The 15,643-nt window shown below is 41.8% G+C and overlaps 1 protein-coding gene across 1 annotated transcript in view; it reads left to right on the top strand.

Moving 5' to 3' along the window:
- SLC41A2 (solute carrier family 41 member 2) overlaps positions 1-15,643 on the top strand; it is a 78,257-nt gene that overhangs the window by 25,471 nt on the left and 37,143 nt on the right. Inside the window, exons 4-5 of the mRNA XM_065420067.1 lie at positions 878-1,022; positions 8,099-8,245. Coding sequence (XP_065276139.1) covers positions 878-1,022; positions 8,099-8,245 — 292 coding nt within the window. The remainder of the gene's footprint in view (positions 1-877; positions 1,023-8,098; positions 8,246-15,643) is intronic.

Genomic DNA, 15,643 nt, shown 5'->3' on the forward strand with positions numbered 1-15,643 from the left:
AAATAGAGCCCATCAATGCTTGCAGACTATTGCTGGACAGTGACAAGAGATGCTCCATTTAATGAATACAAGAGACAAGCCAAGAAGCGCCGAGTAGACACTGAATAGGACTAAACTATGTACATAATAGTTTTTTGCCTTTTGTTTCATAATAAATTTTATTTATATAACCCTTTTGCTGATTTTTAAAGTGTTACATAAACAGGACAGGTGAAATATTATCATATAAAGCAACCATAAACACATGAAAAGACCTAGGTTTACAATTTATGATTAAAACTACTATCTACACAATATACATAGACATAAAATGTAAAAACTTAAATATCTTAGAAACAGTAGCCAATCAGTTGTTTTAATTGTCATATTTGAATTCAGCACATCAAAATACATAATAAATAGCACATTTTATCTCTGAAGCAGACGACTTCTCAAAAATTGTAGACCAGTGTAATATTATAAAGTGAGTACTGTACACTTTTTGTATTCTGTATCGTAATTGAAATCAATATATTTGAAAATGTAGAAAACATACAAAAATATTTAAATACATGGTATTCTTTTAATTGCTTGACAGCCCTAGTTATTACTTTCACCATCTTTGATGCAGTGAATCATTGTTAAAGCCTTTCTTATTGAAGAAGAGTGAACCGTTCTTCCTTTGGACTCCATAAATTCTGCTTCTTAATCATCCAGGGAGATCACAATTGAGCTATACAAATTCTCCCTTTCCATAGTGGCTGAGTGTACTTCCTCTGATGCCTCCCAAACATGAGACATGAGAGCCAGGGAATGGTGGCAATTGGTTTATGTCTAACAATTATTTTAAGTTGGTGAAGTTTTCTGATATTAATGAACTCTTGTTTTACTCTCCTAGGTCCAGGCAACGGTAGTTGGTTTTCTAGCAGCAGTGGCAGCAGTCACACTGGGCTGGATTCCAGAAGGCAAATATCGCCTTGATCATTCAATCCTTTTGTGTTCTAGCAGTGTAGCAACTGCCTTCATAGCATCTCTTCTACAGGGTAAAAATATATTTGTAATGTTCTACAGTGACTGTTTTTCAGTAAATACAAAAAGTGTATATGTGTCACAATGTTACTTAAGATATAAATCCCAGTAGAGTACAATCTGTCTGAAGCAGACAGATGGCAGTTGGATACCCTTTGCACTTTTCATGCTAAAAACTAAAATCACAGTAATGAAATTGGATCAAAAAAAGAACCTAGGCATAGATTTTCCTGGATATCTCTTTTCCAAGATGTTTAATTTGTGGGGAAACAGCTGTGTTGCAATTTGCTTCCTCTGTTTATTATTGCTAAACTGGTTTTGAATTATGACCACAATTCTGGCCAACTTCTTCATTATACTTGCCCATAGATTGTCATATTCTTTGAAGGAGTTTTAAATAAAACCTTACATCATATTCAATCACCCACCTAGCACTTATACCTTTTATTGAATCTCTTAGTGAAACCATGTTTAAGTTTAAATTTAAGTTTGAAAAAGTATGGTGCTAATTGTGTCCACAGCAAAAGAAACATTTTAAAAACCAAATCCTAGTGGGCTTTAAGACAGACAGTGTGATGTGATATGTTATCCAATCACATGGCACTCCAGTCATGATTCTCTGTGAACAAAAAGGGTTGGTTTTAGATTCTAAGCTCTTAACAACACACACTGAGGTGGGTTTCCAGCAAAATGTCAAGACTGGAGCAGCTTTCTTAGACTTATATGCCACCTACAACACTGTATGGAGAAACAGCCTTTTCCTGAAAGCCAATACAATTATCCCATGCATTGTGACAATAATCTTCTTCAGAGAAGTTCTGATCAATCATAGGTTTCACGTTTTCTTGGGTGACCCGTTCAGCAGACCACACACTCTCTATGGTAGCCCACTACGGTGATCAGTCTTAGCGCTGATCCTGTTTAATATGTACCTTCCCCAAACATCATCACAGAAATTCGTCTGTGCTGATGACATTGCTCTAACTACATAGGCACAAGATTTATCTGTCAAAGAACAAATCCTAAATAAGGACCTGAATACCAGGAAAGAATATTGGTGGCTAAAACCAGACCCCACCAAGACTGTTGTGCCAGCACTTCATCTAAATAATCAAAAGGCCAGGGTGAAACTGCATGTGGACTTCTGTGGCCAGCAGATAACAAACGATACCATCCTGAAATATCTTGGTGTAACATTTGACCAAAGCCTCACGTACATCCAGCACCTGAAAAATATTCATGACTAAATAAAGATGTGTGTAAATCTCATTAAGAAACTGGCAGGAATGACCTGGGAAGCTGTTGCAAAAACCCTATGGATCTCTTCACTGGCCCCTGTTTATTCTACCACAGAATACTGCTCAACCATATGGATACATAGCTTCCACGCTTCACTTGTCAACTTTCAGCACTGCCACTCGCAATATTGTGGCACAGTAAAATCAACACCACAACTGTGGCTTCCAGTAGTGGGGTACATCCACCCCCCAAAATTTTTTGCGATGTGAGAATCCTTCAAAAATCGTATCATATTCAAGGGAGCAAGGATCTCCCAGTATATGAAGTCTTAAATAGCATACCAAGATTCTGACTCAAATCCAGAAAACCCTTTTTTGGCTTGCAATGCAAGAGCTTAAAGATTCAGACTGAAGTTCAATTGCAAGCAAGGTGGAAGGATGCCAAACTCCTGAGCAAATGTCTCATCAAGGACGCAACCAGAGAGAACCCAGTGGCTTTTCATTCCCACAGAAAATATGGTCCACTTTGAACCATAGCTGCATATCACAAAGGAGATGGGCCTATCTCCTTCATAAATGGGAACTGAGACACAATCGTACTTATGACTGTGGAACAGGGTGGATAAAAATCAATGATTTAAATAAAATGTTTTTTTTTAATTTAAATCGGATTTTTTTGATAAAATGCTTTTTGAGGAAAAAACCTATCTAAAGATCGTTTTAATTAAGATACATTATAGCTCAAAGATATCTCATCATGGAGTAGGGATTATAAATTCTAATTCTGTAGTATGAGATAATATATTCATGTAATGTTTAAGAAAGTTTTGTAAATGAGTTCCAATAGTTCATGGATTAGGGACCCAATTTTATGGGGTTCCAGGAGCTTCTGTATAGATTATTTAGGTTAATCTTTCTATCTACCCAATGGGACTCAGTGCTCAGTCTAGAAGATACCATCAGAGATGCTTAGTTTTGCAGTTCTCAAACTGTGGATTTGTGTCTCCAGAGATAACATACTTGTTAACAGCAGAAATGTTTTTAAATAAATAAATAAATAATATACAGAGGTGAGAAATAACAGACCTCAACCCTATTGTCCCTCTACACAGAGTCAATCCCTTACCTCTCTCTAAAAGTGCAAAGTTTCAAAAAGTTCAGTGAATAGAAGATTGTTGGGGGCGGAATAGATCTGGACAAGGAGAAGAAGTCTGGAGATAAATGTGAGAAGGGAGGGACAGGCAGTAGAAACAAAAGTGAAACTCTTTGAGCAGCATATTCCAGAAGTCTTGAGGTCTTTCTGAGTGTAGCCTTCATTAATTTGAGATCTACCATACCATTCTCTCACCAGAAGGGAAAATCTATAATGGCAGCAGGCCGTAAAAGAGACCCAGTTTGGGAATATTTTAATGAAGTTCCTCTACCTGTGGGTAAGACAGGCATGCATGCAAAATGCAAACAGTGCAACAAAGAAATGCAAGGCCTGATTGCCCAAATGAAACAACATCATGAGAAGTGTTCCTTCTCAGGAGGAAGCTGCATTGAAGATGATTAAAGGAACATGTCTGAACATGCAGGATCTTCAGGTTGGTAAACTTTTTTATTTCATACTTCTCTCTTAAGGACTGCCTGTCTTCCTTCTGGACTATTCTTGAATTCACATGTTTGAGCAAAAAATATAGTTTTTACTCTATGGTACTATCATTTTAGATGCAGTTGTGATAAAAAATAAATAGCTGAACTAGGCAGATCTTCCTGTTACAATTTCACCTTTAAAGTAGTACTGAGTGTCAGTGAATGCAATGAGTAATACTAAATGAGCAGTATGGTAATAATAATTAAATAACTGCATTGACTTATTTTGTTTAGGAGAATCCATCCTCAACATACAGGATTCTGAAGACTATCCACCTTCAAGATCACTATCATTTTCTATAGATTCAGAGTTATCTGCCAATGATAGTGTTTCAGTCACATCATGTATGTCACATAGCCACAGTATATCACCTGTAGCAAAAATAAAAAAAAAATCTCCATCATCCAGAAACAAGCATAGATAAATTTGTGATAAGAACCAGCAGATTACAAAAAGAGGTAATTGATGAAAAAATTGCCCGGTTTGTTTATGCAACACTCTCCTTTCCTTATGATTGAGAACCCACACTTCATTAACATGGTTCAGTCATTAAGACCAGGATACAGTCCACGCAGCAGAGCAGATGTCACAGGCAAATTGCTGGATAAAGTGTGTGAAAGAGAAATTGAGCAGTGTGCAAAAGACCTAGAGGGTAAAATTGTTAACCTGAGTCTTGATGTGTGGAGCAATGTCCACAATGATCCTGTTGTATGTGCTTGTGTGACAATAGAAGAAGGGAATGTCTTCCTTACAAAAACAATTGATACATCAGGAAATGCACACACAGAACAATACTTACAAGAAGTAGCAGTAAAAGCTATAACAAATTGTGAAAAAAAATTCAAATGTCTAGTAGGCAGCTTGGTCACAGACAATGCTGCAAATGTATCCAAGATGAGAAGAAATTATTTAGAAGAGAGTGAAGATAGTCCCAAGCTAATAACATACGGTTGCAGTGCTCATTTGATGCACTTCCTAGCCAAAGACTTCAGTGTTCCAGAAATAAAGGCTAATGTTGTTGAAATTGCAAAATACTTCTGTAACAATCACTTTGCAGCAGCTGCTCTGAAAAAAGTGGGAGGAACCAAGCTAACTCTCCCACAAGACGTGCAATGGAACTCAGTAGTGGACTGTTTTGAGCACTATATCAAGAACTGGCCTAATCTGATGACAGTTTGTGAACAAAATCGTGAAAAAATAGATGGCAGTGTCACAGCGAAAGTTCTCAACATTGGGCTTAAGAGAAATGTTGAACACATGCTGAATACCCTAAAGCCTATTTCTGTAGCCTTGAACAAAATGCAGGAAAATAGCTGTTTTATTGCTGATGCTGTTGAAATTTGGAAGGAACTGAGTGAGATCTTAAAACAAGAAATATGCAGTGACAGAGTTAAATTACAAGCATTAAAAAACGAATGGGACAAGCACTATCTTCAGCTCATTTTCTTGCAAATATTCTCAATACTCGGTACCAGGATCAAACCTTAACTGTTGAAGAAGAGGAGTTGGCTATGACATGGACATCCAGCAATCATCCCTCCATAATGTTAACTATAATAAACTTCAGAGCTAAGGGTGAACCATTCAATAAATATATGTTTGCTGATGATGTTTTAAAGAAAGTCACACCAGTGAACTGGTGGAAGTCACTTAAGCACTTGGATTCAGAGACTGTTGAAGTGATAATCTCACTTTTAACAGCAGTAGCTTCTTCTGCTGGTATAGAAAGAATATTTTCTTCCTTTGGACTAATTCATTCCAAATTGAGAAATTGTTTGGGACCTGAAAAAGCAGGAAAGCTTGTTTTTCTTTTCCAGATTATGAACAAACAGGAAAATGAAGGTAAAGATGATTGAGTTAGCTGCAGAAGCCAATATTTTAAGATTCTCATGTTGACCTGGCTGACATTGTCGATTTTAATTTTTTTTTTAATATTTCATTTAACTATTTTAGTTAAAAACAATTTTAACAAAAACAAACCTGATTTTAAAAAACTTGACTGTTTAACTAAATTCAAAAATTCATATGCTTGTTTTGTTAAAATATCATATGTTTGCTGTTGAAGAAAAAAATCCAGAATACATAACGTTGTTGTTTTCGTTAAATAAAACAATTTAAATGTCTGTCTGGTAATGTTCTCCTCCTAATACAGCATGGCAAGAAAATCCTCCAAATATTAATGATTAACTTGTTGAATTGGAGATAGTTCACCTTCCAGTGACTTCATAAATATCTGCTTCAGTTACCTTTGGTAAATGAAATAACCAAACAATCATTCATTTTCTGATATAGCTGTAAAACTAATCTGAAAAGTTTTCAAAATAAATCATTTAAAAAATGTATAGTGTGTACCTTCTAAAAATGAAATCTGCATCTATCTCTGAGTTGTGAAGAGTATGTATTAAGGTTATAACAACCAACAAGAATGCACTTTTATGTAGAAATCCATGATTAAATTGAGTCTTCCTGACTAGTGATTTAAATCAAATCCACCCTGCTGTGGAAACAGACTTCAAACTATGGAACATATTGTTGAACAATGTCCCATAAGATCATATTTTGGTGGTATCTCTGCCATCCACTCAGCTTCACCTGAAGCAATCATTTGGATTGCCCACCTAGACTTGGACATTTAACACTGCTGGTTTTAAGCCATATGAAATAAGACTTTGCCTATGTGGCCACACAGGGGAGTAAGAGGGTGTTGGAGAGGGCCTTATGCCCTGTGAGGCTGTGCAGGGCTGACTCGTTGTCCTCGTCTACACTAGGAAAAAAAGCATACTCTTAACTTGAGGCAAATTCCTAGTGAAGACAAGGCAGTTTGTAACTTTCATGTACTAGGCTTCCTCATAGTCTTTAACTTGACTTGTTTACTCAAGTGAAAATGTGCAAACTGCCTTGTCTTTACTAGGACTTTACCTCAAGTTAAGAACACACTTCTTTTTCTAGTGAATACACAGCCATGGAGACCGATCATGGAAGCAGGGTGGGATCAGGAGTAAGGATGGGGAACAGACTTATGAATGTGCATGCCCCCACCCGTGTACTGGCTGGACATGAGTGGGAAGTTTGCTATGTCAGATAGTGGGATGACATAGCATATTCCCTCCTAAATTTCCAACTCCTTCAGGAGCTCAGGAAGTACTGTGACTCACACTGTCCCTTAAACAGGGCTCAGAAAAACCTCCTAATCTACAATAAATAGTATATACAAATAAGGTGAAGGTGGAGAAGAAATTAATTTAAAAAAATATGTAAATAATGTTAAAAATAAAAGAATAAACACATTTGAATTCTCTTCAGAGCTTCTCTTCTCTCTTAGGTCTACTGGATGATGAGAGGGAAAATTCTCTTCAGTACCAAATAATATTGCTAGTGTAACACTGTGATTAACATTCTTGACAGCCATTTGAATACTATAGGGAAATTACTCTTAAAAATAATTTCAGTGTTGCTGTTTTTAGAAAGCATACTAACTATTGACCTCTGTGTAAAATGTTCTTTTGATTGACTGTGCATCTAATAGTGAATTTTTTTTTTTTTTTAAATGACACAGTTTAGTGACTTGTGGCCAAGTTTCTGGCAGGACATCCTGAAAAAATGTGTGCCTCTGATAATAGCTAATGCATATTTATTGAGTGATGAAATCTTTGACTGTTCATTCAGCTAGACCAGGGGTCGGCAACCTTCAGCACGCGGCCCATCAGGGTAATCTGCTGGCAGGCCGCGAGACATTTTGTTTACAGTGACCGTCCGCAGGCACGGCCCCCTGCAGCTCCCAGTGGCCGCGGTTCGCTGTTCCCAGACAATGGGAGCTGCGGGAAGCAACGTGGGCTGCAGGGACTTGCTGGCAACCACTTCCCGCAGCTCCCTTTGGCCAGGAACTGCGAACCACGGCCACTGGGAGCTGCGGGGTGCCATGCCTGCGGACGATCAATGTAAACAAAATGTCTTGCGGCCCGCCAGCAAATTACCCTGATTGGCTGCGTGTCAAAGTTTGCTGACCCCTGCGCTATACCTAATTAAATAACCCTATTTGAAAAAAAGAAGAAATAAATTTTGTTGAGTCAGGTGGGAGGAAGCATGATCTTAGGACAAAGGCACAAGCTTGTATTTGTCAGGAGCTCTGGTTTTGATTTCCAGTTTTTCCATAGATTTCCTGTGGGATTACAATGTAGATAAAGATTGACATGTTTTCTTCTTACCTTCGATCTAGGGATAATAATGGTTGGAGTTATTGTTGGATCAAAGAAGACTGGCATAAATCCTGACAATGTTGCCACACCTATTGCAGCGAGTTTTGGAGACCTTATCACTCTTGCTATACTAGCTTGGATAAGTCAGGGTCTTTATAATTGCCTTGGTAAGTATGTTCCTAACTACATGTGCCTTTGAGAGGCTCTTCTTTTGTTGTTGTTAAACATTTAAATAGATACACATTCTTTTTGACATCAAATGATAGATCTTTGGTTGAAACATTAGGTCACAGCTATTTATTCTTTTTAAGATAAACAGGATCTCAAGCCACTAGCTGCAATCAGTTGAAGTCCCTATTTTTCCCCTTCCCAGTATCTGTTACTATACTAACCAGTCCCAGTCAGTCAGCAGATGTACTTGGAACTCCTGAACTAGCTCCTCTTCCTGTGAAAAAGAAGCTGGCTTTGTTAAGAGTTTCTGAATGTCCACCTTCAAATCAAATCTTAGCCCTCTCCAGACCATTGTTTGACTTGTCACACTTGCTCTGGTAGTTACTTGTTTCTTTGTTGACTAGCTGTTTTTGGGTATGTCTACACTGGCAGAGTTACAGCGCCGGCAGTTACAGCGCTGCTCAGAGAGTGCTGAAGGGAAACCGCTGTTATGTGTTCACATTGTCAGCTGCCTGCGCAATAGCATGTTCACACTTGCGGCACTTGCAGTAGTATTTGGAGCGATGCACTCTGGGCAGCTATCCTACAGAGCATTTCTTCCTCTTCTGCCGCTAAGAGTTGTGGGAAGATAGAGGGGGTCACGGAGCATCCTGGGTCCTGTCCCAATGCCCCGTGATGCATTGCTTTGCATCTCAGCAATCCCTGTGCTTCCATCCGCATTTGGCGCCATCTTTCAGTGGTTTGTGTACTGCGCGCTCTGCCTTTTTGGTCTGCAAGAATGTATCCTGAACCGTTGACCAGTATGCTGCTCGCTCTGACTAACACATTACAAGTGGCAGTGGAGTTATTCCTTAAACTACAAAGGCAAGAGATAGTTATGACACGAGATTGCCTGTGGCATTCACGGAGGTGCTGACCACAGTGGAACTCCGCTTTTGGGCTCGGGAAACAAGTACTGAGTGTTGGGATCACATCGTGATGCACATCTGGGATGACAAGCAGTGGCTGCAGAACTTTCGAATGAGGAAAGCCACATTTATGGAACTGTGTGATGAGTTCGTCCCAGCTCTGCGGCGCAAGGACACAAGAATGAGAGCTGCCCTGCCGTTGGAGAAGCGCATGGCGATAGCACTGTGGAAGCTGGCTACTCCAGACTGCTACCAATTGGTCGCTAACCAGGTCGGAGTGGGAAAGTCGACCGTTGGACTCATGTTGACAGAAGTGTGCAGGGCCATTAATCACATCCTGCTCCGAAAGACCGTGACTCTAGGCAACATATGTGACATTGTGGATGGCTTTGCACAAATGGGCTTCCCTAACTGTGGAGGGGTGATAGATGGCACGCATATTCCAATTCTGGCACCAGATCACCTAGCCACCGAGTACATTAATCGGAAAGGGTATTTCTGTATGGTTCTCCAGGCACTTGTAGATCAGCGTGGGAGTTTCACAGACATTAACACAGGCTGGTCCAGAAAGGTGCATGATGCACACATCTTTCGGAACACTGGCCTGTTCAGGAAGCTGCAAGCAGGGACTTTCTTCCCAGACCAGAAGATCACTGTAGGGGAAGTCAAAATGCCCATTGTGATCTTGGGAGACCCTGCTTACCCCTTAATGCCGTGGATTATGAAGCCATACACGGGGCACCCTGACAGCAGCAAGGAGTGGTTCAAAAACAGGCTGAGCAAGTGCAGAACGACTGTTGAGTGTGCTTTTGGCCGTTTAAAGGCCTGCAGTCACTGCGTATATGGGAAACTGGACCTGGATGATGACAATATTCCTATGCTTATAGCTGCGTGCTGTACGCTCCATCATATTTGTGAAGGGACGGGTGAAAGCTTCACTCTGGGCTGGATCGCTGAATTCTGGGTCGTGCTTGGTTTGCTGGTGCCTGGAGCTGGCGCTGCCCAGAGGAGGCTAGCCAGTCACACCTGTTGGATTTTGGCGAGCGCAAACAGGAGAGTAGGCTCCTGGTAAGTGGATTTGATTTTGGAAATCGCTGAAGCGAGTTGTTGGGTGCAGGAGGGTTGCAGAAAGCAGGCTTGTGTCTGTATGATGCATGTACCACCACATGCCTAGTCTGAGCGGCGGAACAGGCTGTTGATTGACTCCCTCACATCACGGGAATCTGCCTCAGAGATCTCCAGGAAACTCTCATGGAGATACTGGGCAATCCGCTGCCGCAGGTTCTTTGGCAGAGCTGCTTTGTTTCTTGCCCCATTAAGGGTAACGTTCCCGCACCACTCTGCTGTCACGGGGGGGCGGGGACCACCATTGATGCACACAGGCGAGCCGCATAAGGGCCAGTGTGGAAGCCGCAGTCTTGGAGAAGACCCTCCTTTGATTCCCTGCTCACCCTCAGCAGCGAGATATCTTCCGTAATGAACACAGCCTGTGGAAAATGTGGGCACAGGAATGATTGTCAGGCCCCCGCTACAGTGCTGGCTCTCCCCAAAAGCCACGTGCCCAGTGTACACTAGGGTCAGGGAATACCGATTTCCCCTGTCCCTGCAGCTACTCACCATTTTGGGGGGTTTGTGGCTCATGTGTGCTTGCCTGGAGTCAGCCAGTTAGTGACAGGTATGTGAATAGTGGCTGTGTTTTAAATCACTGGATCAGTGGTCTGTGTGTTGCAAACAATACTGCTTCTGTAAAATGTTGCGTTTTGGCTTCACAGAATTGACCTTGGGAGCCCAGACTCCCTCTTTGTTATCGCCAGCTGAACGCTGCGCAGAATTAGAAAGCGGCCACAAAGAACTAAGGAGGACTTTCTGCGTGAGGTTATGAGACACTCCGCGGCAGAAAAACAGGAATTGAAGGAGTGGTGGGACAGCGAGAAGAGGGACCGAAAGGAGAACGCGGCGCGCCAGAATGAAGCCATGGAGCGGCTCTTAAAGGTTGTGGAGCACCAAGCGGACACACTCCAGGCGATACTAGCACTGCAGACCGAGCAGCTCCGTGCCCGCCCTCCGTTGCAGCCGCTGTTGCAAAACTCTTTCCCATGCGCCTCCCAGACACCGCCAACACACTCTTATCAACCTCCTGGCTCCAGTCTGTACCTGCGGCATTCCACTCCTCCCCCATCACAGTCCAGCACTGCGGACTCCCAGTACCCACTGCACTCAACACCCATCCCTCTGCAGTTTAGCCCTTCTGAAGTACAGTACCTGTTGCACTGTACTCCAAAGGAGAAGGCTGGATATGATCCCTGGACATACACAAATCCTTAACCATCCCGGGACCCCCCTCCTCCTGGGACTTCCCTTCCCCCATCCCCCTCAGTGCTGATGTGTTTTTTTTGTTTGTTTCTCTTCTCTGGTTGTTGTTTTTTAATAAAAGAATTGTGTTGGTTTGAAAGCAATCTTTATTCTATTAATTGACAGCAAACAGAGCCCTGCAAAGCAACACATAATTATCTTAAACCTTCATAGTGCATCATCTGCACCAATCACAATCACCTCCTAGCACTACAAGTACTGCACTCCTGAGCATAGCAACAAATATTAGTGGCTTTCAGCTTCAAATTGCTGTCTCAAGGCATCCCTGATCCTTATGGCCCCACACTGCGCTCCTCTAATAGCCCTGGTCTCTGGCTGTTCAAATTCAGCTTGTTTCTTTTTTTGTTTTGTTTGTTTTTTGCTTGGGGCAGCAAAAAACATAGAGCCGGCCCTGCCTCCGGGGTAGAAAAGAGCTCCTGGCTGCATGTATCTCTGACCTCCAAGTTGTCCTCTGCTTCTGGGTCCCCCTCCACATCCTTGTCCAAGATTTCCTCCTCCTGGCTCAGTCCACTCTCGAGTGGCACGCAAGCCACCCAAGTATCCACAGTGGCCTTCACAGTGGAAGTGGGGTTGCCACCGAGTATCGCATCCAGCTGTTTGTAGAACTGCCAGCTTGTGGGCGGAGCACCAGATCAGCGGTTTGCCTCCCGTGCCTTGTGGTAGGCATTCCGCAGCTCCTTCACTTTGACCCTGCACTGCAGTGTGTCCCGGTCATGGCCCCTTTCTGTTATGCATTGTGAAATCTGTCCATAGTACCATAATTCCTGTGGCAGGAGCACAGCTGGGACTGGACAGCCTCTTCTCCCCAAATGCTGATGAGGTCCAGCAGCTCGGCATTGCTCCAAGCGGGGGATCACCTGGTTTGTGGAACAGGCATGGCCACCTGGAAAGATGCGCTGAGACCACTGCACGCATCACCGAGCAAACAGGAAGGGGACTTTCAAAGTTCAAAAGGAATTTACGGGGTGGGGATGACGGTTGGTCACCTGAGGGCAGGGTAGTAGAGTTCAAACTGATGACCAGAGAGGCAAAAACAGGCATTGTGGGACACCTTCTGGAGGCCAATCGCAGTGCTGTAATCGACCAGGGTGTCTACACTCGTACCGCGGCACTGTAGCCCTGGCGCAGAAAGCTGTATGCCTCTCGTGAGGGTGGGGTTTTTTCAGCGCTGCAACTGTACAGTTTCTGCGTACTAAGTGGCTTGGCAGTGTATACACCTCACGCAGAAAGCTGGTTTACTGCGCAGAAACTTGCCAGTGTAGACAGGGTCTTTGTGTAGAGAGGTCTGCTTCTGTTTTTTGAATGGTTTGTGGTTTTAGTCATTGTTAAAGTGCCTAGAGTCAAGGCTATATATGTATACATGCAAATCAAAATATCTAGATAAAATAAAGCTAAAAATAACATAAACTGGAAAAATTAATCCATTGACATAACAACGGACTCTTGCTATTCCCCAAATTGCAACAAAATATTGGGCTTTTAAAGTATAAACATGAGCTAGCTTGTGGGCATCATCAAACTGGCCTTAACTCTTTACTGCTTTTTCCTTTGGGAACCACCACTGCTCAACAGTAAATAATGTGATTGTTGCTAGCTGCTCCATAGAATGGTGCTACTCTTCACTTGTTGTCTGTGTTTTGTCTGTCTTCCAAGGATGGAAAATTCTTTTCTGAACCTAAACTTGTTGATTTTATAATAGCCCTGTACATGGCAGCAAGGACTGCTCAACCATAACACTGACTTTCTACTTCAATCTTAAAAGATGAAAAGTGGAGAACTACCATGAGATTAGACCCACCACATAAATGAGGCCTACAATGAGGCCTACTGACTACTAACCTCAAATGGCAGTGTTTTAACACTGTCAGGTTGTCGGCCAGAGTTTCATTTTGTCTGGCTTCCTGGTGACCTTTTTTTCCCCTCAGTCATCTAGGAGTTGAGATTGGTAGGCTATGAACATGTGAATTGCACATCCATCTCTCCCAACTCAGTTTGGTTGTGGACTGGTCATGTTTTTGCCTATTTTTCTACTTTTATGGCAGAACTAGGTTTTTATGTTTGTGTAGCTCTTGAAACTATTACTGTGGCTTCTAGGACAGGGGTCGGCAACCTTTGGCACACAGCCCATCAGGGTAATCCACTGGCGGGCCGTGAGACATTTTGTTTATGTTGACTATCTGCAGGCACGGCCCCTCGCAGCTCCCAGAGGCCATGGTCCGCTGTTCCCGGCCAATGGGAGCTACAGGAAGCAGCAGCCAGCATGTCCCTGTGGCCCGCGCTGCTTCCCACAGCTCCCATTGGCCAGGAACGGCGAACCGCAGCCACTGAGAGCTGCGGGGAGCTGTGCCTGTGGACAGTCAATGTAAACAAAATGTCTCGCGGCCCGCCAGCAGATTACCCTGGTGGGCTGCGTGCTGAAGATTGCCAACCCCTGTTCTAGGACCTGGACTGCCTGTTTGAGTGAGAGGAATAGAGTCAACTCGAACTGAAGAAGGCTCAGTGTCATGATGTTCACCAGACTGCAGATTCCTTTTTACAGGAGCGTGCTTAGTCTTAGTCTTAGATTCTAGCTGAGATGTACACAACGGTGGCTTGTGAAGTTCTTCTGATTGTCCTATATGGCCGAGAATATAGCAGAACTCTAAAAAAGAAGAATCTTGGCCAATTTTAACTGTTCTTTCTCTGCTTCTGCAGCCATCCAAATCACTTGCTTACTGACATTGAGGAGCAAGCTATGTACGTAAATGCTTGAAAGGATGCTCTAGAATACTCAAATGGCATTTCAGTCATTTCCATCTCTCTTTCCTTAGTGCCGCTTCAGAGATACTGCCCTTTTCATGGAACATATAATCAATCTGGCTACTCTTGAGATGACTGCAACTACCTTTGGGTTCTTTGTTATTGTCTTTGTGTTCTCCTTTTACACACAGGAGAACATATGTGTGTAAAAGGAGAACACAAAGACTATAACCTCCATATGTTGTCTTTGTCACGATGCTGGAGCAAGTGCCACCATGTTTTGGTCACACAATGCTATTGTGAAGCATGATGAGAATGATGATACAATGCAGAACAAATATAGAGTTGGGTGAAGTCTTTTTACTTGGAATGCTTCATGGAAACATAATAATAAGGGTGGGTTTTTGTGTTTTTGTTTTCTGAGAATTAATAAAGTGAAAAATCTACATGCTTTCAAGGTTTCATATGAGATTTTCAGAGATGGACCCATCAAGACAATTTATTTCAATTTAAATCCTCTTATATTGGATTTTATATAATAAAAAAGTTATGTCTTCAGCTAACTAAGGGGAAATATGCCCGTGTGTCTAGACTGATATACTTTAAGTGAGATAATTATCAGATATTAAAATTTCTCGTCAGACGCTTATGCTTGTTAAAGCATTTAATCAGCTTTGGGCTAGCCTTCAGTACCCTGCCACCTTAAATGCTTAGAACCCCTAAGCCTGCTAAGGCTTTGTCTACACTAGACAAATGAGTGGTGTTATAGAACACATTAACTAATATTTTAATTGTTCATATGATCAGTTAAAGGTAGTTAAATAGTGCTGAAGCTCTGTATTCTGATGAAGAAGATGTACTACTTCACTCCTACTGACTACCAACAGGTTAGATTAGCTGCCTCGATCAAGTATAAATTATTTCACATGAGTAGTAGCACTGCCTTTTGGAACACTAGAGGGCTCTATAGGATCATAATTGGGAATACAGTCTGTACTCTTTGACTACAAAATTTTTAGTATGCAAATGGTTTGAAATTCTAACACCTAATTTATTAAAGTGAAAAGTGTATCTGTGTTGTTGAAGCTTTGATAAATTCATTTTTCAGGATTTGGAAACTCTGTTTATAACCTTCAGAAAATAAGGATTTTCCTCACAGAACTTTGTTAATTCCAAAAAAATACATGTACACTTCCTGGTGCTATTGTGAACTTCAAAAACACTGGCTTTTCTCTTGTTAAAGATAGAAAATTCAATAATGTCTCTTAACCTTCTCAAATCTATATTAAGAAGACAAATTACATTGGCCCCTATTATCCTATGAAGATTTTTAACTGTACTGAGAAGTATAGTATGTCCAATTATATTTGTCCA

This window comes from Emys orbicularis, chromosome 1 (assembly GCF_028017835.1).
Source record: "Emys orbicularis isolate rEmyOrb1 chromosome 1, rEmyOrb1.hap1, whole genome shotgun sequence".
NCBI classification, from domain to species: Eukaryota; Metazoa; Chordata; order Testudines; family Emydidae; genus Emys; species Emys orbicularis.